The sequence below is a fragment of the Felis catus genome, chromosome A1, assembly GCF_018350175.1.
Source record: "Felis catus isolate Fca126 chromosome A1, F.catus_Fca126_mat1.0, whole genome shotgun sequence".
Classification (NCBI taxonomy): Eukaryota; Metazoa; Chordata; class Mammalia; order Carnivora; family Felidae; genus Felis; species Felis catus.
In genome coordinates this window covers 163,833,344-163,859,764 of record NC_058368.1, presented here as the reverse complement: position 1 = coordinate 163,859,764, position 26,421 = coordinate 163,833,344, and the positions used below count along the sequence as shown (strand labels likewise).

At 38.6% G+C, this 26,421-nt stretch overlaps 1 protein-coding gene across 2 annotated transcripts in view; it reads left to right on the top strand.

Annotated features, from left to right (window-relative positions):
• Positions 1-26,421, top strand: part of LOC109502572 — a 123,693-nt gene that overhangs the window by 46,393 nt on the left and 50,879 nt on the right. For both annotated transcript variants that reach the window (XM_019837714.3, XM_019837711.3), the window contains exons 7-8: positions 8,481-8,591; positions 17,377-17,555. In XM_019837714.3, the coding sequence (XP_019693273.2) occupies positions 8,481-8,591; positions 17,377-17,555 (290 nt within the window). The remainder of the gene's footprint in view (positions 1-8,480; positions 8,592-17,376; positions 17,556-26,421) is intronic.

Here is a 26,421-nt window from a genome sequence, read left to right as displayed (position 1 = left end):
AAACGTTGAAAAAAAAATTAAAAAAAAAAAAGACATCTGGCTTAGAGGAAATAAATGTTTATTCATAGGGAATGTATTCAAGAATGTTTCACATTTTCCCTCTCTCCTTCTTTCTCTCCATCTTCTCTTTCCCCTCCCCTCATCTCCTCTTTCTACCTCTGACTTCACAAGGTTAGTGTTAAAGAAGTAAAATTCATAAGGAAAATAAAAATGACTATCCTTTAAAAATCAAACAGGTCCAACTTGGTAAGTTTAGTTAGATTTTTGCCAAATACCCAAAACCCTTCATGCCTGTGTTTCTAGATAAAATAACTAAATGCAGTTTAACAAAATGTTATGATTTCTTTACTTACTGATACCTTTATAACTGTTAAAGTGATACATAGTTAACTGTATCTCATCCATTCAAATGTGAGACAAATCAAAATGTTTGCATTGCGTGTGACTTTGTATTTAGGAGGCCCTGAGGTTTTATAATAGGAAAAGCTGAAGGATCTCTACTGTAGCAGAAATGGTACAATACATAGTTAACCTAGGATTTTATTCAACATCACAAAGTGCTGCCCTGGCAGGGATTCATGTAGCTGCTGAGTCTACTTCTCTTTTTTTAAAATCTATTCCTCAATGCTGAAGAGCAACCTCTGAAATCCATTGTCTAGTCAAATCTGCTAAATGAGGGGTTGAAGGACTTTAAAATTACACATATTTTCAGCACTTCTGAAAATCTCATTCACACCACAAAACATTGTTCTGGATGCACTAGAGAGGCTTAATTACACACTGAAGATAAAAAGATAAAGCAGGGAGACCTGTAGGTGGGATGGAAATGATTATCCATAACTATACAGAGAGGGAGTTTGCTGGTAGCTTACATAACTAATTGCCAACACCCGGCTGGCATTTGCATGAACATTTTCTATGAAAGCTTAAATGCTTATGAGATCTGTTGGCATAAACAAAAGAAACAGATGTTCCAACTTTGATACCAAGCAAACTTGAAAAGAAAACTATACATTTAGGGACGGGAAAACCATAGAGGAAATTATGGATAGGCCCATCTTTCTGGAAGTTCTAGAATTTAAAATGCTACTGTTATAGTGCAATTTTTTTTTAATTAAAGGACAAGCCCCCTTTTAATTATAAGTTTTTCAGATTCTGCATTATATGTAAATATGCATCTAAGGATGGAGTAGCTCAGCATTTAACTCTTTCCAACAAACACAAAACTATGCAGTCAAGTATACTGTTAAGGAAAAATACGTAGAAAATCATGGTCTTGCTTTCCTTCCACCTCAATCCTTCCTGTGTACTTCCATCTGCTCCAAAGAACAGCCTGAGGTAGAGTTACCTACTTTGACATATCTTCCTCCTCCAAGAAGTCCCACAACCTCAACCTCTCACCATATTAATTATGGGAAAATTTGCAGGCTGCACTGCAAAATACAGGATCATAGTTAATGCAATGTGTAACTGAAGCTCAAAGCATTCAAATGAGCCGTCAGTAGAATAACACTGCAGAAATAATTTTCTACCAACAAGGATCATTTTTATTCCCAAAACTAAATAATACAAAGATAAAGAACACAAGGTACAAAGGATTTCAGTAGAGATTCTCCAAAGAGGATAGTCAATAAGCACACTCACAAAAAAAAATGTTCAGTATCAGTAGTCATCAGTGAAATGAAAAGGAAAACCATAGTGAAATACCACTCCATACCTACTAGGATGGCTATAGTAAAAAGTCAAAAATAACAAGTATTGTCAAAAATGTGGAGAAATCCATAGCACTCATACAATGCTGATGAGAATGTAAAATGATATAGATACTTTGGAAAACAGTCTGTCCATTCCTCAAAAGGTTAAACACAGAGTTACCATTTGACCCAGCAATTCCACTCCTAGGTATATATGTGAGACAAATGAAAACATGTGTCCACAAAAAAAAAAAAAAAAAAAAAAAAATCATGCACAAATTTTCATGGCAGCATTATTTATCCAGAAAGTGAAAACACAAATTCCCATCCACTGATGAATGGGTAAACAAAAGGTACTGTGCCCTTACAATAAAATGTTTATTCAGTGATTCAAAGAAATATAGTACATGGTACATGGATGGATCTTGAAAATAAGTGATTGCCATGTGAATGATGCCAAACACAAAATAATATTGTATACTTTCATTTATATGAAATGTCCACAACAGGCAAGACTATAGAGACACAAAATCGATTAATGGTTGCCTGGAGCTGAGAGGTTGGGGGAAACAGAGTAACAGCTATGGTAAAGGGAGTTTCTGAGGTAACAAATGATCTAAAATTAGATTGTGGCGATGGGTGCACAACTCCATGAATACACTAAAAACCATTTAATTTTACACTTTAAATGGGTGAAATATAAGGTCTGTGAATTATAACTTAATAAAGTTGTCAGAAAATGAATCGTTGGGATGCCCGGGTGGCTCAGTCAGTTAAGCGTCCGACTTCAGCTCAGGTCATGATCTCATGGGGTTTGTGGGTTAGAGCCCTGCATCGGTCTCTGTGCTGACAGCTCAGAACCTGGAACCTGCTTCGGATTCTGTGTCTCCCTCCCTCTCTGCCCCTCCCCCGCTCTCACTCTGTCTCTGTGTTTCTATCAAAAATAAATATTATAAAACCGATTAAAAAATGATTTGTTTCCACACTGATGGATAATTTAAATTAAAAAAAAATTGTTTACTTAGGATAGAAGACTTGTTACCAAACACACCTGTGATTATCTATCAGTTAGCATGCACTGATCAGCACCAACAGCTCGAACATGTATCTTCCACTTCTATCACACTCCTTAAAATTCTCTAATTATCACTTAACATTCCCATATTCAGATTCAATCACTTTTCCTCTATCCTTGTTCTTGGCTTCTCGGACAGCCTAGAATTTACAGTGCCATCATGGCGGTTATTTCTGTGCTGTCACTATGAATGACCATTCTCTCCATCTTGAAATTCTTCTCCTGCTCCTACTTGCCTTACACTCTTGCTTCCATGCTCCTAGGATCCACCTGCACCTTCTTTGTATTCCTCTCTGGCTCTTCTTTATTCTTCAAGATTTTATCCTCAATGTTCTTTATTCTTCTCCTTACATGTGTCCCTTTGGTTATAAATTCTAAATCAATTTCTCAGGCCTTTCTCATATCCTAGGTATCAAAGATATTTTCCTACCAGCTCAATGAACATTTTCAATTTTTTCTTCCATGACTATCTCAGTACATCTAAAAGCAAACGCATACATTCAGCCAACTTTTTTAAAGCCGCTGCCATGTGCCAGAGATTGTTAGGTATGGAAAGTACCTAATTCATTTTAATTTTTTTAATGTTTATTTATTTTTGAGAGAGAGACACAGCACGAGCAGGGGAGGGGCAGAGAGAGAGAGAGAGAGGAAGGGAGACAGACACAGAATCTGAAGCAGGTTCCAGGCTCTGAGCTGTCAGCACAGAGCCCGACTGGGGCTGGAACCCATCAACTGTGAGATCATGACCTGAGCCAAAGATTGACACCCAACTGACTCAGCCACCCAGGCACCCCAGGAGGTACCTATCTGAATATGTATGTATGTATGTATGTATGTATATGTATATATATATATATATATATATATATATATATATATATATATGAACAAAGAAACAAACAATTTCACTTGTCTCTGAGGTGCTTATACTCCATTAGGGGTAGAAAGGCAGATATGCAAATAAGTGCAATAAAGAGTTTTAGGTCCCACAACAGCATGTTACACCTTCCATGCATTTCCAGTTCCTGTGTCCAGAGTCACATTGCAGACCTATATCAATTCTGATAATATCCTTGCTGATCTGCTTATCTTAATCCTTTCCCATTCTAAATCAATCTTCTAAAAACCACTGCATGCATATTTTCTGCTCACAAACTTTTGATGGATCTCTATTGTTGAAATATCAAGTACAAATTGATCTTCACATCCAAGACCCTTTACAAACTGGCCATCTTTCCAATCTTCCACACTCACCCTACCCACCCACACTTCTGCTCTAGTTGCTTCGAGTCATTAACTTTTTGGCATGTCATAAAACCTTCTCATGCACCTTTGCTCAGAAAACTTTGCCTTCATGGAGTGCCAACTGTTTGAGGTTATGCTAGTTTTACCAACAAAAAAATATTAACGGCTTAAGATAATAAAGGCTCATTAGTCACTCACATTAATTGTCCAATGTGGATGTTCTTGGTTGGAGGGTGACTTTGTCCCCTGTAATGTTTTCATATACAAGCTTATTTGTTCTTGATTGTAGCCTAACCTAGGGCACTGAGGCATCTGCATCTCGCAGCAAGATAGGAAAAGAATATGAAAGGTGGTCCATGGGACGTTTTTATGAGCCAGGCTCCTAAGTGGCACCCACCACTTCTATTCACATTTCAGTGGCTAAAACCCCATCATTTTTCCCACCCAGCTACAAGAGATCCTGAGAAAAGTTGTCCAACTGTGATCCCAGATAGAAGAGGAATTAGGTTTGTGAATACCCAGCAGCCTTTGCCACCATGTTCTCTCTATTATTCCCCCTTAAGGAGAACCTATTTATTCATTAAGGTCAAGACAAAATTCCACTTCCTTTGGAAAGCATCTCTTAACCAGTCTGATGGAAGTGAGAATTCCCTTTTCTGAAATTTCCCAATACCTATTATCTTTGTTACTTATTTTACACTTGCCACTTACTGTATTGCAAAGTTACTTTTCTTTTTGATTATACAGGTCTTATCTTCTGCAGTGTAATTCTAACTTTCTCAAAGATACAATTTTTAGGTCATCCACTCATTCATTCACTGTGTATTTATCAGAAGATATATAGGCATATAGGAGACATCATATATGGTTACCACAGGGAGTACAAAAATTGGCAAGAAGATATTTCTGAACATATATTGTCCTTTTGGAATTCAGTTCAGAAGGCATTGCCATAAACAAGTCCTTTGAGTCTTTTAAGACTATGGAGGAAATTTATTCAAATGGTCAACCATACCATGAGACTTTATTATAAGGATGATGTTATGTAAATTAAGGATATATCAATTATTACTTTTGACTTAACTTTCCTACATTGATTGACTGTTGCTTATCCAAGCACAGAATACCTCCCCCCACTATCATAAATAGACTTAGACAAGCTATAGTCATTGCTCAAAATATTCAAAGTCATGTTACCTCACCAATTGAGTCATGCTTTAAGATTAAAAGTCTTCAAGGAGGTTTATGACACTTTGGATACTGACAGCCTAATATTGCGGCATGATGCTCTGCAAGTCTATGAGCTTGCACCCACCACTCAGATCAAAGAGAGGGGAAGGGAAAATGTTGCTATGGCTACTGTCAGAGAAATTGCTACCTATGCTTTCTTCTAGGATTTTTATGATTTCAGGTCTCATATTTAGGTCCTTATTCCATTTTTATTTTATTTTTGTGTGTAGTCTAAAAAAGTGGTGCAGTTTTACTCTTTTGCACATAGCTGTCCAGTCTTCCCTACACCAGTTGAATAGACTTTTTCCCATTGCATATTCTTTCCTCCTCTATTGAAATCAATTGCACATATAATTGTGGGTGTCTAATTTCTGGGTCTTCTGTTCTTTTGATCTATGTGTCTATCTCTGTGCCAGTACCACACTGTTTTGATAAGTATAGTTTTGTAATATAATTTGAAGTCTGGAATTATGATACCTCCAGCTTTTCTTTTCCTTTTTAAGATTGCTTTGGCTATTTGTGGTCCTATTTGGTTCCATACAGTTTAGGATTGTTTGTTCTAACTCTGTGAAGAAATGCTGTTGGTATTTTGATATGGGTTTCATTAAATATATAGATTCCTTTGGGTAGTATAGACATTTCAACAATATTTGTTCTTCCAATCCATGAACGTGGAATGCCTTTCCATTACTTTGTGTACTCTTCAATATCTTTAACCAGTTTTTTTATAGTTTTCAGAATATGGATCTTTTACCCTTTGGTTAGGTTTATTCCTAGGTATTTTACTATTTTTGGTGCAATTGTAAATGGGATTGCTTTCTTAATTTCACTTTCTGCTGCATCATTATTAGTGTATAGAAATGCAACAGATTTCTGTACAATGATTTTGTATCCTACTACTTAACTAAATTCATTTACCAGTTCTCGTAGTTTTTTGGTGGAGTCTAGGATTTTCTATATGAAGTATTATGTCATCTACAAATAGTGAAAGTTTTACTTCTTATGAATTTGGATGCCTTTTATTCCTTTTTCTTGTGGCAAAATGATACAATGGGAAAAAAGATAATCTCGTCAACAAATGGTGTTGGAAAACTAGACAGCTACATGCAAAAGAGTAAAACTGGACCACTTTCTCACACCATACACAAAAATAAACTCAAAATGGATTAAGGACCTAAATGTGAGACCTGAAACCAAAAAAATCCTAGAAGCAAGCATAGTCAGTAATTTCTCTAACATCAGCCAGAGCAACATTTTCTAGATATCTCCCCTGTGTCAAGGGAAATAAAAGCAAAAGTAAATTATTTTCTGCACGGCAAAGGTAACAATCAACAAAGCTAAAAGTTAACCTACTTATGGAAGAAGATATTTGCAAAGGACATATCCGATAAAAGGTTAGTATCTAAAATCTATAGAGAACGGATTCAACTCAACACCAAAAATACAAATAATCTAGTTAAAAATAGGCAGAAGACATGAACAGACATTTCTCCAAACCAGATATACAAATGGCCAGACACATGAAAAGATGTTCAACATAATTCATCATCAGAGAAATGCAAATCAAAACCATGATGAGATACCACCTCACACCTGTCAGAATGGCTAACATCAAAAACTCAAGAAACAACAAGTGTTGGCAAAGATGTGGAGAAAAAAGAACCTTCTTGTACTTGGTGGAAATGTAAACTGGTGCAGCCACTGTGGAAAACAGTATGCAGGTCCTTCAAAAAAGTTAAAAATAGAATACCCTATTATCCAGCAATTGCACTATTGGGTATTTACCCCCAAAATACAAAAACCCTAATTCAAAGAGATAGAAGCACCCCTATGTTTACTGCAGTATTATTTACAATAGCCAAGATATGGAAGCAGCCCAAGTGTCCATTAACAGATGAATGGAGAAAGAAGAGTAGTATATATATACAGTGGCATATTATTCAGCCACAAAAAAAGAATGAAATCTTGACATTTGCAACAACATGAATGCAGCTGGGGAGTATAATGTTAAATGGAATAAGGTAGCCAAAGAGAGACAAATACAATATGATTTAATTCATGTGTGGAATTAAGAAACAAAACAAATGAGCAAAGGAAAGAGAAAAACTAAGAAACAGATGTTGAACTACAAAGAACGGATGGTTACCAGCAGGGAGGTGAGTGGGGAAATAGGGGAATAGGTGATGGGGATTAAGGAGGCCACTTGTTGTGATGAACACCGGGCGATGTATGGAAGTGTTTGCTCATTAAAGTGGTACACCTGAAACTAATATAACACTGTATATTAGCAATATTGGTATTAAAATACCAACTTTAAATATTGAATGTTTAATATGTCGCATATTCAATGTATTGAAATATATAGAATCATCAATATTAAAAATATTAAGACAAACTTAAATTGTAAATAAGAGTCATTAAAAACTTTTAAAAAAGGAAATGGGCTTAAGCTGATGTAAAAAAGAAAAAAGAAATTTAAACTGCTACACAAAGAATCTTGGTCCAATATATGGGAGACCTTATTAAAAATGAATTAACCTTGAAATGGCTTATTATGACCCTTTTCGTTTTTACCCCTAGAGAATATTAGGTATATAACAGTAAATACAGATGCTAAAAAACCAGGAGATAAAATAAATAGCCTCCAGAGAGGTCCTCCCCACCTCCAAAGCCTAAATCCTAAGGCTTAGACTATTTTTGGCTTCCTTTCTGAGAAAGCTCAGAAAGGAGCCTCTACAAAGTAAAAGCAGCTCTTTATTTTTTTTTTTTCTGACCACTCCAAGATCTGTTTTTGCCACAACTTCATAAGTATTTCAATTACTTGTTCCTTCAACAATCCTGCAGAGAAACACTGCCCCCACCCCCCTTTTTATGGATGAAGATATTGAGGTTAAGTGATTTTCTCAGGGTTACAAAGAGACCTAGCAGCAATGAAGGAATGAGAACTAGCAGTTCAACCTTCTGGTGGATGAATAGATTGAGTTTCTGAGCAGCCTTGCTATTATATTGCAAAGAGGCCATGCGGACGCCTAGCTGAATGCGCAAAGAAACCGCGTCCAGGAAATGAAAGGGAGGCTGGGAGGATAGCATTTTCCTTCTTATTAATGACATAGGCAATTGTCTAAAGTTGGAAAGAAAGGCCTTTTAGAGAGAGGCTTTTAAAAAGAGGACAAACAGCAGGGCACTCAACTTGGGACCCCTCCTCCATGAGACCCTTGTTGTCTGTCTACTTGCAGACAGCGCCGCTGAGGAAGCCGGGCTCCAGATTGGAGATGTGGTGCTGGCTGTCAACGGCACGGAGGTCACCAGTGTGGAGCATGCAGAAGCCGTGCACCTGGCAAGGAAAGGTAGGTGGGCCAGCTACAGAGTTCAGCGTCATTCTGAAGAAGTAGAGGGCTTCGGCGCACCAGGGAGTTCAAACACGATGAGGACACTACACAACAGGTGTAACCGCACTTCTCCCGCCAAGCTCCTTTAACACCTTGGCATCAACATGGTGCTTCATAGCAATTAAATCATTTTTCAGCACCACGTTCCTTCTGTATTGTAAAGTGAAACCAGAAAATGGCAGCAGAATGTACTCTATTTATTACGAAAATATTTCCTGAAACTCTATGCCACGAAAAAGGTCATCGTAATAATACTCTCATTTACAATTTCTCTTCCCTTCCTCCTGTCCTCTCTCCCTCCCTTGCCTCTGTGTTCCTTCCTTCCTCTTTCTCTCTCTCTCTTTTCCTTTCTTTCCATCAGTTTTTAGTGGTAAGAACCTCAGGGTTTTCATGTTTAAAAAAGAGAGAGGAAGAAATAAATCACAAATCTAAAGCTTTCACAGATTCTCCTAGGGCCACTTAAGGAGGGCCTTTAAACCAATTCTGACACAGATGGAACCACGGAGAGAATAATAATAATAATACAAGCCCCTGCCTACCCTTGTATCCATGCACATTTTGTGGAAAGGTTAATACCGTCTTCCACTCTGCAAAACAAGTTACTTTCTTGACACCATGTTACAAATCCTTATCTCCCCGTAGACCTAAAAATATATAACTGGTAAATGCTGTGTTCCATCAAGGGATTATTTGGTGAAGTGTCCTATTCCTGGCCTCCCAAAGGCTGCATACATATCTCCGTGCTCCTGAAATATATCCTCAGGCACTGAGCTATAAAAATTTGTACATTTTGTTTAGGCCACATGTGCCGTAAGTATAACTTGCTAAACAATAAATATTGTTTGTCCTTTCTCATGATGCCATCATGCTTGAGGGTTAGCAAAAGAGAGACTTAGTGTAGACCAGGATGAGAAAATCACTAACAAATTTTGTATCCTGAGTAGCTATTGTAGACTTTTTTGGTGCAGAATTTAGCTGAATATGTGGCTTTTCTGTAGAACTTGTCATGTACCGGGTGCACTAGAAATCCAAGGACACTGTCAGTTAACATGTACACTACCTACTTGTAAGTCCTACCTAAATATTTATCCTATGTGCAGCAGAGATGAGAAATGAAGGTAATATGGTAACAATTATACTAATGAATTGGTGGTATCCCCCATAAGAATGGGATTTAGCTATTCCTAGGTTCTTTCTCACAAATAATTACTTTTCCAATTTTTTAGTTACAGAAAACCTGATGTTAGTAATATTTCCACTCTTAGGACTTCTTTTATTTTTCCCCAAGGAGCTTAACATTCTTGGTAACACTGAACCATTCAGCCTCTATCAGTTAATGGAAGGCAGAAAACATCTCTAAAACTTAAATAGAGGATTTTTCTCTTCTGTTTCAGAAAGATGATGAATTAACATTGATACTGGAAAAGAGCTACACTCAACACCCTAGTTTGTGCTGCTCCTGGCAGTTATTTGTAGCATGCCTTTATCTGCTGTTACAATCTGGGTTCTACCAGCTTGGCCTCCCTACCCCAAGAAGACCTTGACCCTCAGAAGCTCCTTGTATCTTTGCTAAACCTTCTCAAACACAACAGTGGAGATACCTCACAAGCAGGAAAGTGAGTTATAGATCTGAGACGCTACAGTAAGGACAGTAAGAGACTTATAGGGAAACAAGTCCATTTCATACCTGTGTATGTTCAGGGAGATGGGAAGTGTGGCCAATAGTAGAAGAGAGCCAAGTGTCTCACGCAAAAGAATGCTGAAGGACATATTCTTAGAGCTTTTCTCTCCAGCTTGGTGCTCAGCAGCCAAAACCCAACTTAACGACCCTACCGAGAGCCAGACAAATGGTAGCACCTGTTCCTCATGGTCGGTGGGGAACACGTAGGTGGTCCTTGAGCCCAGCTGTATTATGGAGTTGATTGCTTCTTCCTCAGGCTGAATCTCTAAGACTAATTGATTATAACACAGCTCTTAATTGGGAAATAATAAAAAAAGATGCAAATAAACAAAATAGAGAATAAAAAAAAGAGAAAGGTAAAACTTCTAAATAATTAAATACTACTTTGAACAACTATATAACAATGTGAAAACTAGATAAATAAGAACATTTTCCAAAAGTATTTAAAGTGCCAAAATCAGTAAAATAATAAATAGAAAATTTGTCTAGACTCTAATAAAGGTATTTATAAAGAAAGAGACCATCTCACTTCTCCCCCATTTCCATCCCCAATTCATCCCCCATTTATAAGCACAAGATACCAGTCATTTTTATAGATGAAATTTATCCAACTTTCAAAGAACAAATAATTCCTATTCTGTAGAGTTTTCCAGAAACTAGGAAAGAGTGAAGGCTTCTCAGTTCATCTTATTAGGCTACTCTAACCTTGATTCCAGAACAGGGTAAGTGTAGTATGAAAAATGAAAGAATATGTCCCTTTTACTTATGAGTGTATAGATGCACAAATCCTAAGAAAAAATAATAGATACCTGAATAAAAGTGTTTATTAAAATCGCATATAATGCATCATAACAAAGTAGGGTTTATCCCTAAATAAGGATGGCTTTATAATATTTTAGTACAATTCGTCCCATTAATGGACCAAAGAAAAAAATTGCATGACTATCTGAACAGAACAAAAAATCATGTAATAAAGTTCAACAAATGTATATATATTTTAAATTCCCTGCATAGTAGGAAGAGAAGTTTCTTTTTACAACTTGGTAAAGATTATCTACTAAAAACCTAATCGTGAAAAGAGAAAAGTATAAAAGTATATGTAAAACAACAAAACACTTAATAGAGAAACTTTAAACATATTTCTTTTGAGATTGAGCAGAATAATGCCAATTTTAACAGCCTCTGTTCACCATGATATCTAAGGTTCTGACTTGTTCAATAACACAAGGAGAAATAAAGGTATATGGCCTGGAAGCAAAGAGATAACACTATTATTATTAACAGATTATATGATTATAACAAAATCAATAGACCAATGCTTAGAATTAATTAGAGAAAGATTGACCAAACCAAGGTCTCCTTATAAAAATCAGTAGTGTTCTTCTACACCACTAATAACTGAAAAGAAAAGAAAAGGAATCAAGTATATGTTTAATAACAGCAGCAACACTACAAGGTAGGAAAGAATTAATCCAACAAAGAACATGCAAGAGCTTCATGAAAAAGTATTTACAACTCGACCAAAGTACATAAAAGGAGACTTAAATAACCGGAGATATATAGTATCCTCATGGATGGAAAAACTTTGTAAAGATCTTAATTCTCCCAAAATTAATCTAAATATTCAATAAATTTTCAATAAAATTGTATTAAAAATGTTTGAGTAGCTTTTCAAACTTATCCTTAAATATATGTAGAAAAATAAAAGTCTACAAATAGCTAGATCATTTATGAATAGGACTAGCAAGGACAAAGGAACCTTTCATACCAAATATTAAGGTATATTGCAAAACCGTAATAATAAGTAATAAAAAGGGTGGCATTCACAGAAATATGCCAGTGGAATGGAATGGATTAGAAAGCTCAGAAACACACTCAAGTACTTATTAAAACTTGATATATGATAAAACTAGCAGCACAATGAGGAGAGGATAAAATTTTTACTACATCATTTTTACAGAGAACCATAAATTGGATGGATTCATACCTTCATATATTATGGTTTATATTTTATACCATATATAAAGGTGGACTTCAGATGTATTAAAGACCTTGATTTTTAAGTTAGAAGCATAATGTCAATATAAGAAACTAGGAGAATAACTTTATTTGTGATCAGAGAAATGCAAATTAACAGCAAGGTGACACTTTACATCCACCAGATTAGGGGAATAAATAGGAATCAGATTATAGCCAGCTTTGGTAAGGAAATGAGGAAATGAGAATCTTCGTGTACTCTTGCTGAGCTACTGGCATCTCAGAGAGCAGTCTGGCAACATCTAGTGAAGTGCCTATAAATCCTTTGTCCTAGCAATTGCACTTCTGTGGCTATAAGCCCAAAGAAACTGCTGAGAGGACATATACAAGGACGTTCATTGCAGCATTCTGTGTGATAGAGAACAGTTAGAGGCAGTCTAAGTGACCATCACTAGGGCAATGGATAAAGAAACCAACAACAGATGCATACTCTGCACCTCTGTGCCTCACTTTGAAACAATATACAAGATGTGCATTTGGCCAGCAACATTGGTAGATGCTAAAAAACGTGGTTTAGAGTGGGGGGAAAAAAGAGAGAAATAGAATGAGATCTTAGCATAACACCGTTTGTGTGAAATAAAAAGACACACACAAAGGAGTGTATCCACAGTCCTATATCAAACATGTTCTGTGAGTGCCTATTGTGAGGAGCAGAATGTGTGAGAAGAATTGGGAATGGAGGCAGAAAATAAAGTGAAACAAAACAAAAGGGGTCTGCACTCCAAAGACTATTGTGTGCAACAACCTGAGTGCTATGATGGGCTCAGCAGTCTGCACCCAAGTTCGTGAGCAACAGATGAAGACCTCCTAAATGGCACGCACCCACACACACTTTTAGTTCCATCCATGTTCTAAAATTTATAGGTGGTAATGATGAGGGAAGGCAAAAACAAAAAACAAAACAGGATTACAGAGAGGCAGTGGGGCTATGAGAAAAATATACGTGACCATGAAACTAAAAAAAAGGGAAGAGAAAAGGAAAGAAATAATGGGAATAACTTAATTTTTATGTAGTGCTTTACACATTCAATTTTAGCAAGGCTGTTAATTGGGCAGGGTGTTTCTGGAATGTATAGAATTTAAAGCAAGCTCTTAGGGTGTTCTCTTTAGGACAGAAAAGTCACCAACTTGTTGAAGAAAGCGATAATCATGAAATAACAAATGGACCTTTTGTTAAATTTATATAATATATAGAGGTCTTGAAAAGTATATTTACATAGTGTCCAACAAAATAACAAACAAACATGCAGTTGTTTAAAAATCTAAATGTTTCCTCTTGCCTCTTGTACCTGTTTGCATAAACTTCTTAAAAGTCTGATATCTTTTTTTTTACCTCTCTATATTTCTGTACAGTTTCATTCCTATGTATTTTAAACTTTTGTAAAATCTTATTTTATTACAGGTTGCTATTTTGTTGATTTAGATTATCTAAACATCAAATCACTTTCCTCAAAACCTTAAATCTGAAATCTAACTGTATGTCAGACTCACGCAAGAACCTCTTTTAAAAACAGAATTCCTGGTGGTGGCCTGCATGTTTGTAATTTTAATCAGCTCTCCCTGATAATTCCCTCACAGCAAGCCCAGCATAGCACAGAGCTCAGCGTCTTGGAGGCATGGCCGGCCAAAAGTTTGCAACCATAAGATTAAAAGTCTATTTTGTTACCTTCCAGTACAGGCTTTATCATGTCTCCCCAGACTAGCATAGAAAAGGGATCTACCATATGTAACAAGATCAAGTTTTCAACAATTCTACTGAAGTAATAGTCCCATTCAATAATACTAAATAATATATTAGTATATATTACATTGTATAATATAGAATAATATAATATAAAATTAAAATTATCAAACGATAATCCTATTCAGAAATACTAAACACACACACCTGTACAAATTACCTTACTTTTGCCAATGGGAAGACTAAAGCAGATTTAAAAAAAATGTTTGGGATCCCAATGGGAATAACAATAGCTCCATGTGAATGTTTATTTCATTAGGTCCCCCATCCTTCTGGTTGGGGCTTTTGTAGGGCTAAGCGCTTGCAGACTAAAATAGGAGATTTAATCATCAAGGAAAAACACGGAAAAGAAAGAGGAGAGGAAAACAATGAAGCTTTAATCAACCTGGAAGTCCTTTGGGGCCGTTCCGTTCCTTTGTCTCACCAAGAACAGCTTTAGTAAAAATAAGTACAGAAGTGCATTGGGATGTGGGACCTGGGCAGATGAACACAGTGCCAGCCCACCACGCAGCCCCTGGGACAGCGCACGTCTTGCACATTTCTCTTCGGCACCTGCAAGGGTGGTGGAGTTTGTCTGACAGCCGAGGTGCGACTCCGACACAGCTGAAGATTGGTGGCATAATAAGAAGACAGTGATCCAAAGAGAAAGTGTGAATTAGAAAAAGAAATCATTTTTCTCTCTCCTGTAGCTGTAAATAACCTCACCCACAACACCTTACTTCCCAAACTCTAGGCCCAAGTGCTAGGGAAGAAGAGTTTTGCCAGAGAGCTTCTCTTTGAAAGGGCGTCATCACCAAAGAGCTGTATTTGCTAAAGACATGGTTTTTCAACCTCGTTCATCTGCACTTGACTCTTTCACTTCAGGCCATTTGTCTTCCCATGTCCCCCAAACAAGCAAGATTTCTGGGCTATCCAGTAGAGGAAGGCAATGGCTGTGTGATTCCTTTCTCTAGGGTGGGGAGACACTTAGAGAAAGACATAAGCAAGGGGAAAACTAACAATTTTGTTGTTGCAAAATATTGGGATGGAAAATGAAAGTATACAGGGGAAACTAAATCGTAGTCAAGGAAAGGAAGAAGCATAGTGGTTGGCGACAAAGACTGTGCTCCTGAGCAGGACCTCTCGGCAACCGAGAGTTGCCTGGCTACTTGCTACTGAAATCGTGGTCTGACATCAGCTGAGAACTTGTTACAAACACAGGATCTCAGGCCTCATCCCAGACCTAGTGAAGGAAGACGGCAATTTAACAAACCCACCTGGTGATTTGCATCTGCATGTAGGTTGAGAAGCACTAAACTAGGGCATCTCCATATTTTTAGCTCCCAGTAAATTAACAGATAAATAATAACAAAACCAGGAGGGTGTCACTGTTCGTACTTCACAATTAATTCCTTTAACACACATTCATGCACACGCACGCACACATACACACACACACACACACACACACACACACACACACACACACTGCAATGACTATATAAATAATCTATTTGGAGATAACATAAAAAATCTAAAGTCTCTCTGAGCATCAGACCCCCTGGCCCCTGATAGGACCTGCAAAGACTGTAAAACCACCATCACACAACAGCTGTTTGGAACTCGGCAACTCCCTGTGTGTCAGGATCATGTCCTCACTCCGAATGTAAAAAACTTTCCTTTAGTATGATGACACCACGTGGCAGCAGGACCATCTGTGTCCCTGCCCCAGAGAGAATTTTTTGGTGAACCAAGTTATGTTTATGGCCAGCTGAAGCTCAAGCTCAGCCTGCTCAGTGTCAGAGAAGCCCATACGCAGTGTGTGTAAGCAAGAGGAAAATGACCTCAAGGGGCAGGCGACTGCAGCACCACATAAATAGATTGGCAGACGTGTCAGCCATGCATATTAGTCCAGAGTGCAGTCCTTCGGGGACTAAAGTCCAAAGACAAAGACATTTGTGGGTTGCCGGTCAATCTGGAGCATTGCTTCTAATTTTTCTGGATGTGTTTTTGACAGGAGCTTAAGGGCAGTTCAATAAATTAAAATGCATTTACATGGCAATGAAGAATTAGCTTGACACACAGAGTTATTTAATTACCAAGGTGCTTTGCGTGCTGCTAAAGTTAAGACCATGTCAGCCTTTCTGGGACAAATCTTTATTTTCAGGGCCATGTGGCTCAGCCAGGAATGATCCCCTGGGTTGGAGCTTGTCATTTATATAAGAGGAGTCTCCTCACTGACCCCCATTTCCATAGACAGCTCTAAACAGATCGGTAATCTCAATGTCAGACATCACGATGAAGTCAGCGCTGCTAAGGCCAAATGTCCCCCTTCAGGGATGTGGCCTCCCTCTCGGAGGAATTGTAAATGAAGTCATACCCCATTTGCAGTCTTCAAAGCGTGTCAGGGTTGCTGTCTGTTGGAGTGACATTCAGAGAATTTCTTGAGGCATCAAGAGGTAGGCATATGATGAAAGTCTGTTTCCATGCTGGCAACATCAAAGCACAATTGGTAAATGGTGACCTCATATTATTAGGTACAGGGACAAATTCCCCCAAGCTATGCACTGTACTGATCATATAGGAAAGGGGGCACCACTGAGGTACAGGCCCCAAGGAAGTCACCCTGAGAAAGACGTACACGGAAGCTCAGAGTCAAACCCTCAGCACTAAGTTGGACAGAAAGAAAAAGGGATAAAAGCATGTGTGCCTCAGCTTTCCTAGAATTTCTGTCTACTTCCAAGTTCAAAGGTTTATAATTGATTTTGATCAGGAATAGGTGACAGATGTATTAGCGGTTTAGATCCTCCCTTTAGCTAACCCAGGTCAAGGAACCTAGTTGTCTTGAATAAAAGTAAGATAGAAAAGCCAAACATCACCTATATTCCCTTTTCAGATATAAATCAAAATATGTTAAAGATTTAGCTTGACATTATTATAGACAGTGAGAATGAACAGACTTGAGTCATCCGTGATGAGACCTGACAAGACCACATGGTTGAATACAAAGTGCTCTGCACTAAGAGCTGGCAATCCTGGGTCCCACATCTGATTGAACCCCTTATGACCTAATTATGGCCCTCAAAGAAGTCACTTTACCTCCCCTGGTTTCATTTTCGTCATCGCCATGAGGGATTGAATCACTAAGGAACTCTCTCATCCATTCCAATCGTAGGATTCTATTTCATTTATCCCATGTATGCAAACTGTAACCCCCTTTTCATCCATTCCTTCTGAAAAGTGACAGTCTTTTCTGTTGGTTTAAGATTTTCAGCCACTGCACTATCCCAAATTCGTTTCTCTAGGTCCAGATATCTTGACTCTGGTGGTGGGATCTGACATCAGTCGCTGTCCCAATACCCCTTGGCCCACCTGCCGCGGCTACTTACATAAAAGGACTCATTCCGGTTTTGTGAAGGGTTGGAGGAAGAGGTGGTTTGTGCTGAAGCATGATGGCTGCCTCCACTATTACAGACATAAGAAGGTAAATTTGCGGGGAGAGGTAAGGTTGGAGTGGGTGGGAACAAGAAACCCTGGGAAGTGCAGTCAGTCCATTACCAAAGTAGTGTCTTGTAAGGTACCACGTTGTAGGATTCTGGAAACAGTGTTCTCTCCTGTGGCTTTTAGAGTTTTCCTTCCTCAGAGGTACAGAGAATTGTAATTTATTTTCTCTGCTGCTGCATAAATCAAGGCTGGCATAAATTTCTATCTCGTTTATTCCTATTTTCAGATCCTCTGTGAAAATTTCCTTATCAAAGCCCAGAAAATAAGAACCAAACTGCATACCTAGTACCCTAGAGAAATCAAAGTGGACTAAGGCAAAGTGCAGTAACATCTCGCTGGACCACAGAGCCTGCACACTGTTCCCTAGGTTACAGGGATTGACGTTAGCAAGGCTTCTGAAGCCTCCGAGAAGCTGCCTGGAATACTTTGTTTGATTTCCCAGATTTCAATAGACCTGCGATTTCTGACTATAGGTGGAGGTTGGATTCTTTGGGGGAATGTTCTCCAAATAGGCAGATGCAGTCCTTCTCCCAGACTTTTCTCATTCTGCAGGTGTGGGATGGGGCCTGTGCCCGGGGATCTGGGGAAGGCACTTCAAGTGAACTACCAATCTGCAGGCCATGTCCTGTCAGCGCAAGTGTTTTCTTAGCCCCTATGCAATATGGTGTTTAATTTGTTTATTTTTTACTTATTTTTGAGAGAGAGAGAGAGACAGAGACAGAGACAGAGCATGAGTGGGGGAGGGGCAGAGAGAGAGAGAGACACAGAATTCAAAGCAGGCTTCAAGCTCTGAGCTGTAGCACAGAGCCCAATGCGGGGCTCAATCCCACAAACCACAAGATCATGACCTGAGCCGAAGTTGGACACTTAACTGACTGAGCCACCAAGGCGCCCCTAATTTGTTTAATCAGATGCAAACATCATAAAATTCAGAGATTTCTCACAGAAATCCTGATTTCCAACTTCTCTTGAAAAATTCCCTAGCGCACTTATACCGCAATGTTTATAGCAGCACTCTCAACAATAGCCAAATTATGGAAAGAGCCTAAATGTCCATCAACTGATGAATGGATAAAGAAATTGTGGTTTATATACACAATGGAGTACTACGTGGCAATGAGAAAGAATGAAATATGGCCCTTTGTAGCAATGTGGATGGAACTGGAGAGTGTTATGCTAAGTGAAATAAGCCATACAGAGAAAGACAGACACACATGTTTTCACTCTTATGTGGATCCTGAGAAACTTAACAGGAACCCATGGGGGAGGGGAAGAAAAAAAAAAGAGAAGTTATAGTGGGAGTGAGCCAAAGCATAAGAGACTCTTAAAAAATGAGAACAAACTGAGGGCTGATGGGGGGGGGGGGTGGGAGGGAGGAGAGGGTGGCTGATGGGTATTGAGGAGGGCACCTTTTGGGATGAGCACTGGGTGTTGTACGGAAACCAATTTGACAATAAATTTCATAAAAGAAAAAAATTCCCTAGCAACAGTTGGTGGGAGCTGACTAGCAGCTGCCTCTTCTAGGAGCACATGGGCTGTCCAGTTCAAAGACGAGCTCACTGTGTCCTACTGACTTCTACCCTGTTGGCTTCATTCAGAACCACATGTGTGAGCTACCTCTAATAAGTGTGAAAAACAGGAGTTTGGGTTGTTTCCCTTGTTTGACACAATCTTACTTTCTGAAACAAGGAAAGAAATATATATCAATTAAGAAATCAATACCCTTTGTAAAATGAGGAATGATTTTGCACATTGAATCATCGTGAAGAATCCCTTTTCCTAGCTTGTGAGTCACTTATTCGTGACATACACAAAGAGGTGTCTGACTTTTGCAGGAATGTGAGCCATTGCCACTTTGAAAAAACTTTGTCTCCCTCCAGTGCAGGAAAATAGGATTCTCTGTAATCAAGATGAGAAATGATGAGCCAGCCTTGTTCTCTATATATTCTGATTATTAAAGTGAAATAGGCCAGAGGTTTCCAGTGTGGGTATGCTTCAGAAGCCCCTGCAGAGTTTTCCAAAGTACAAAACCATGCAAAAACCATGCAAAAACCATCTCCTTCCCCCAAACCTCCTGAATGGGATCCTGGTAACCGTATGTTCTTTTCTAAGCTCTTTCAAGGTAATTCTCATAGAACTGATTTGTAACCTGGGTGAGTCCCAAGGCAAAGTGCATTCCCATCTACAGTCAGAAGACAAAAACAAAAACAATAATGCAAGTTTACCAGTTTTTCTTTAATGGGATAGAGAGTTCTTTATCTTGAGATTGTATCCTTTCTACCCTTTGCTGATAATTTTTGTTTCCTTGTCACTATGTGACATAGTGTCAAGACAACCTTAACTTTTCTTTAATGGCCTTCCTTAGCAAAACAAATACATAAAGCAACCTATGTCAAGTACCCCAGTCCCTGAACATTCTCATTATACAGCACTGAGCCCAACCATTCTCAACCACCTGATCCAATATTTTCCTTCGACCAGCATGCATAATAGCATTTATAGTAAAAAAAAATTTTAGGTTCCCCATTCTTGAAATTCAGAATGGTTCATGGGATCCAGTGTTTTAGGGCTGGATTTGCCAGGTGGCAATCTCAGGACTGCTGCTGCCTGCAGATGTTATGTTTGGCTTGCACGATGTTTTTATAAATTTTTTAATTAAATGCATTCAGGTGAAGCATGTGCTGTCCAATTTGCCATAATCCCTGGTACTCCTCATTTCCTTACACTGAGTCCAGTCATTTAAATTACCCAGTAGGCCCTCTAAGATTTTGAGTGTATGAATCCTGGGGTAGAATTTATGTGGAAAAATTAAAAGTGTGGTGGTATTGTGGTTAAAATTAAAATAGTTTTTTTTAACTGTTTCTAGTCCTCTTTGGGAAAGAAATGTGGATCTTATAGTCACTTTGGATACAGAACATCATTGGCACAATAGGTTTTAATGTGGAGATAGTAGAATATAAAAATAAGGCTTTATTATTATTTTTTTTTTTTGATGAAGAACCAAAATCAGATCCCCTATGGAGCTACAAATTCCAGAATACATTATGTATGATCTTTAGAATAGACAGCAAGGACTGAGAAGAATTAAGGGGGCATAATAAGAACATGCCAGGATAAATTAGCAGAAAATGAACTCAGCCATACAGTATTCACTCAAGCAATAAATATTTATCAACTGCTTTTATGAGCCAGGCATTATGCTAAACTGTGGAAACATATATGAAAAAGAGCTGGTACCTGCCCTATTTGTGCTAATGGTTACATAGAGGAGACTAATATTAAGGAATACATTCATGGGGCACTTGGGTGACTCAGTCAATTAAGCATCTGACTTCAACTCAGGTCATGATCTCGCGGTTTGTGGGTTCGAGCCCTGCGTCAGGCTGTGTGCTGACAGCTCAGAGCCTGGAGCCTGCTCCAGATTCTGGGTCTGCCTCTTTCTCTGCCCCTCCTCTGCTCACACTCTGTCTCTCTCTGCCTCTCAAAAATGAATAAACATTAAAAATTTTTTAAAAAAATAATACATTCACAAAAAAATTTGCAATTCTGAATAGTGCTATAAGTAAAATTACAAGGTGAGAGAAGAGAAAGTAGCAGTCTGGATCCAACCAAGAGATATAATCACACAGTGATTTAAATAAGTGAAGTTTAATACAAAGTTACTAAACTATGATAAAATAATAACTATAGGCTATAAGAAAACTATATGGTATGGGGTGGGGGAGGGGGTCCCCAAGCAAGGACAAACTTAGAAGTAGTTAGAAGTAGGACCCCTCTCCAAGGCTGGGGATTCAGATCTCCTTGGGAAATGTAGTTGAATCCACTGAATCGCAGGGAAGCTCACTGGTTTGCTGGGCCATCCAGGGGCCTGCAGATTAAGTGTGCAATCACAGGGCAAACAGGAAGCAACACTTTGGATCACAGATGGGGCAGATGTACAGAAGCAGGTAGCCTGTGCATGGCTAGGGAACAAGAGTGGGGATGCCAGTGTTGCAGGAGGCCTGGAGCACAAGGTGTCCTTGTAGGAAAGACTATTTCTGGAGGGTGGTGGTATGGGGAAAACTGCAGGAGACAAATGTAGGGAAGAGGAGAAGTGAGCACATGGAATCAGGGTGCCAGCATGGCCAGGAGACCTGCAGCATAAGATGTCCATATGGAGAGGGTCACAGGAAGGTGACCACTAGGCCACACTGGAGCTGCAAGGTCTACAGGGACAGCATGTTGGGACAGAACACCCCCAGGTGTCCACATACCCACACTGCAGGACCCATCCTGAGCCACTGGCAAAGGCAGGAGCTCCCATGCTTCCTCCAGCAATGTGCCTCCAGCGCCCTCTACTGAAAAAGCTTAACACCACACTTACTGTAAGAGAACTGTAGAAAGGCATTCCATCCATTATTGCGGAGCCTATACTGAGAAGTAAATTCGGAGCTGAGAATCAATAAGTTCACAACTGGCACGAAAGTAAAATGGAGGGTCTAGGATAAATTAAGAAAAGGGGGAATAGGTAATAAATTCCTTCTTGAGGATATAACATTTTAGCTGAGGCCTGAAGGTTGAATACAAGTTAGCCAGACAGGAAGTTGGAATGAGCATTCTCCAGGCAGAAGAAACAACACGTGGGAAGTCCCTGAGCTGTAAAAAAGCTTGCCAAGTTTAGATATCTCCAAGAAAGCCCAGTGTGGTTAAAACAGAGTGCACAGAGGAGGGTGGGGAAGGTGGGGGGTCAGGTTAAAGAGTTAGGTAGGAGGTTGGTGATATGAGAGGTCTGAGTCAATGACAGGGATCTTTGGATGTTCTCCTAACTACAATGGAAAGCCACCAAAATATGTTAGGCAAAGGAATTCTCTAAAGATTATTCTGACTCTTACATGGAGAATAAATTGGAAGAGGATAAGAGTGGAATGGAAATACCAGTTAGTTAGCTAGTCCTATAGTCTAAGCAAGAAGAGATAGTGGCCTTGACCAGGGTGGGAATAATAAAACTAAGTGGACAGATCTCCACACATATTTAAAAGCTAAAATCAACAGGATTTGGCAATGAATTAAATGTGTCAGAGAAAGGGGATATAAGGGACAATCAAGGATGACTTCAAAGTTTTGGCAAAAGTAACTGGCTGGATAAGGAACCATTTACTGAAGAGGGAATAGGTTACAAGAGTACAGGTCAAAATGAGATTAGCAGTTCAACTTGAACTACTATGGTATATATAAAGAGAGAATTTATAACATTGTATATACTGCATATGTTATAGTATAGCATATATATAGTACTTAAAGCCACATAAATTGATGAGATTGCCAAAGGAGACAATATAAAGTGAGATGAAAAGAGAGCCCTCAGCTTAAATCCCAAGGGTGGACAGAGTAGCAGAAAATAGGAATAGAGCATCTGGGTGGCTCAGTCAGTTAAGCATCCAACTCTTGGTCTCAGCTCAGGTCGTGATCCCACAGTTCGTGGAACGGAGCCTTGTGTCGGAGTCTCTGTGCTTGGGATTCTCTCCCTCTCTCTCTCTCTCTGCCCTGCTCCTCCTCCTCTCTCTCTCTCTCTCTCTCTCTCTCTCTCTCTCTCTCTCAAAATAAGTGAACTTAAAAACGAGAGGGAAATATGGAGGGGGGTTGAGAGGGGTAGCCAGAGAGATATAAACAAAAAGTGTGTCATGAAACCACGATTTTTTAAAAAGTTTCAAAAAGGAGGGTTACCAGTGTCTCCCAGTGCTGCTGAAAGGCCATGCCATGATGAGTATTAGGAAGTATCATTGAATTTGGCATCATGCAAGTACTTGGAAGTTTTAGTAAGAGAAATCTAGCTTACACAGCGTGAAGTAATTAATGTGCATTGAAAAAATGTAAACAGCATTTGTAGACCAGTCTTTTGAAAAGCTTGCCTATAACAGAGACTAGAGAAGTAGTGTGATAACTGAAAAGTATTTAGTTCATTTAGCGTGAATTTAATTACTTATATAATTGGGTTTACATCTACTTTTGTTATTTTTACTTTCCATTTGTCTCTCTATTCTGTTTCTTTTCCTTACCTTTCTTGCCTCCTTTCAATTAATTAGTTGTAAAATTCCACCTAACTTGGTAGTTATTAAGTCTTTTATTACTCTTTTGTGATTATCAAAAATATTACAACATGTGTTTAAACTTATTAGAATTGAATATAAATTTGTACACATACTGATTTATGGGCACAAATAATATGTTTGTGTTACCATGTATTTTAATTCTATACAGATTGCAAATCCTCTAAGATATTATTCTTTTAAACAACCAATATTCAAATATATATACATATATATGTGTATATACATATATGTATATATATATATATAGAGAGAGAGAGAGAGAGAGAATGAGAGAGAGGAAGCATGAGGAGGGAAGGGGAGAGAGAGAGAGAGAGGGAGGGAGGTGGGGAGGGAGAGAGAGAGAGAGAGAGAGAGAGAGAGAGAATGAGAGAGAATCCTAAGCAGGCTCCATGCTCAGCGAGAACCCCAACACAGGGCTTGATCCCACAACCCTGGGATCATGACCTGAACTGAAATCAAGAGTTGGACACTGAACTGACTGAGCCACCCAGGTGACCCAATATTTTTTTATATTTACCCACATATGTATCTTGTTCTATTGGTATTCATCTGTTTCTGCATCTTCAAGCATTTAACCTGGCAACATTTTCCTGAACTTCTCAAGAGAAAGCCAAAAGAACACTCTCCTTGTCTCATTGTGCTTTATTCTGTATATATTCTTTGGACATACTTGCAACTGTATAGTTTAATAGCAAATTAACCCCCAAAGATCTTAATTTTAATAATTATATTGTCAGTACTAGTTCCCATTTGATTTGTTTTCTGTAGTTTCCTGCATATGCTGAAATGCTGCAACTTGTTCTTTATTTTTGAACGTATTTAAAAAACTTTTTTGTTGGTTTTATTTATTTTTGAGACAGAGAGAGAGAGACAGAGGGTGAGCGGGGGAGGGGCAGAGAGAAAGGGAGACAGAATCCAAAGCAGGCTCCAGGCTCTCAACTGTCAGCACAGAGCCTGACACAGGGCTCAAACTCAAGAACTGTGAGATCATGACCTGAGCCGAAGACGGATGTTCCACCAGACTAAGCCACCCAGGCGCCCTTATTTTTTAACATATTAATCATAGTCATTCTAATGTGCACCCTTTATTAGGATCCCTTATAGGTCTGTTTCTGTCATCTGCTTAGAATAATAAGGCACTAGTTTCCGTTAGAATGATAAAGGTACTAACTAGTCCCAGATCATCTTAATCTAATCAGTGCTAAACTAATTGTAAGGCAGCTTTCAGTCCTTGTGAGGGTTGGCCTTTTTGCCATTCTCCCTGACTGCCAGGGCCATTGTTTGGGGTACTAACTCAGAGCCTGATTTATCTGGACCACCTCCCTGATGGGGTCTGAACTCTATTAAGGCTATTGAAAATTCTTCTTAGCTTCTCAGCCTTTTCCAATGAAGTGACCCCAGTTTTGGGCTCATCTCCTGCTGGATTTTAACCCCATTATTCTTTGCTGTCTTACAAGCTCTCTGAAGTATTTGAAGAGGCATTTATAAATATACCTTGACTTTTCTATTTTTCTCAGTAATAGAGTGGTATTAATTAATTAGTCTGCCATTACCAAAACAATTCTAATGACAGCAGAAAAGGAAGTATGAGGGAAAAGTTGTCTTGTTTCTGTTTTTAAGGTACAAGGTACCAGTTTAAGTGTGAATGTTGCTGAGGGTAAAGTCAAACAGAAAAAAAAAAGTTGAAGATGTAGGTAAAAAGAAATAACTAATGGATATGTTTACCTTATAAGCCATCTATCTTAAAATTTGGGTGTATCTAGCTCCGAGGTACCAGAAGAGAAATTGAACTTTATGAAGGTTAAGACTGAATGTTCAGCCAGATTAAAAACAAAAGGAAGCATTTTCTGTCCATTATAGAAAACAAGCCAGCTTTTGTCTGTTCTATAAATCTGTGCATGCAAGAACCCAAATGTGGGTGTGGAGGGTGGGGGCTAGTGGGGACTGGAGACACTTCTCACACTGGGCTTTACAGTGTTATGCTTTAAATACTTGTCTCTATTTCGGGAGTTCTGATCGTCACAGCATATTTACTTTGCTATGTTGGAGGAGGAGCCCAAGGGACTGAATAACACACAATAGTGTGAGAGACTTCATTTTGAACAAAAAGTAAAATTTGGAGCATGAAATAAGATTAATTATTTTGTTATATGTTTTGAATCTCTTTTGTAAGTGAAACTTGCTAATCTTCGATTTCCTTTTATGAAAGGAAAGTGAATGATATTCCCTTCCAATGTTGCCAAAATGCTAACAATTCACTTGCAAAAGCTGTAAAGCTCTAAAAGTAAATGGAGACAGGGCAACATAGGATAGAGTGCAGGATTTGAAGGTGAATCTAGCTCTATAGCCTCCAATCTTAGAATAGTTTTTTATTATGACTTTTAGTAAACTAAGGGTTACCAAGAAATGGTCAAGTCTTGGTATTTGCCCCAGAACTGATCCAAGAAGCAGAGGAAACCAGGCTCACAGAATTGGTTTGATTGAACAGTAGAAGGAAGCAATAGAGATGATTTCTGATGGCACCTTATAGTTTTGCTTGTTACCATAATGTTTCCATGCTTTTAGATGCCCAGGTAACCATATGAGGAAACAGGATATTGGAGGTCTGGGGAGAAATCTGGCTAGAGATTCCGTTGTGTTAGTCATTTGAATATAGAATTGGCACCATATGCCATGAGATAACCTAGGAAGAATGGAGATTACAACAGAAGGAGCTTAGGTCAAAGCTATTGGGATGAGGACAGAGCCAGTCAGAAG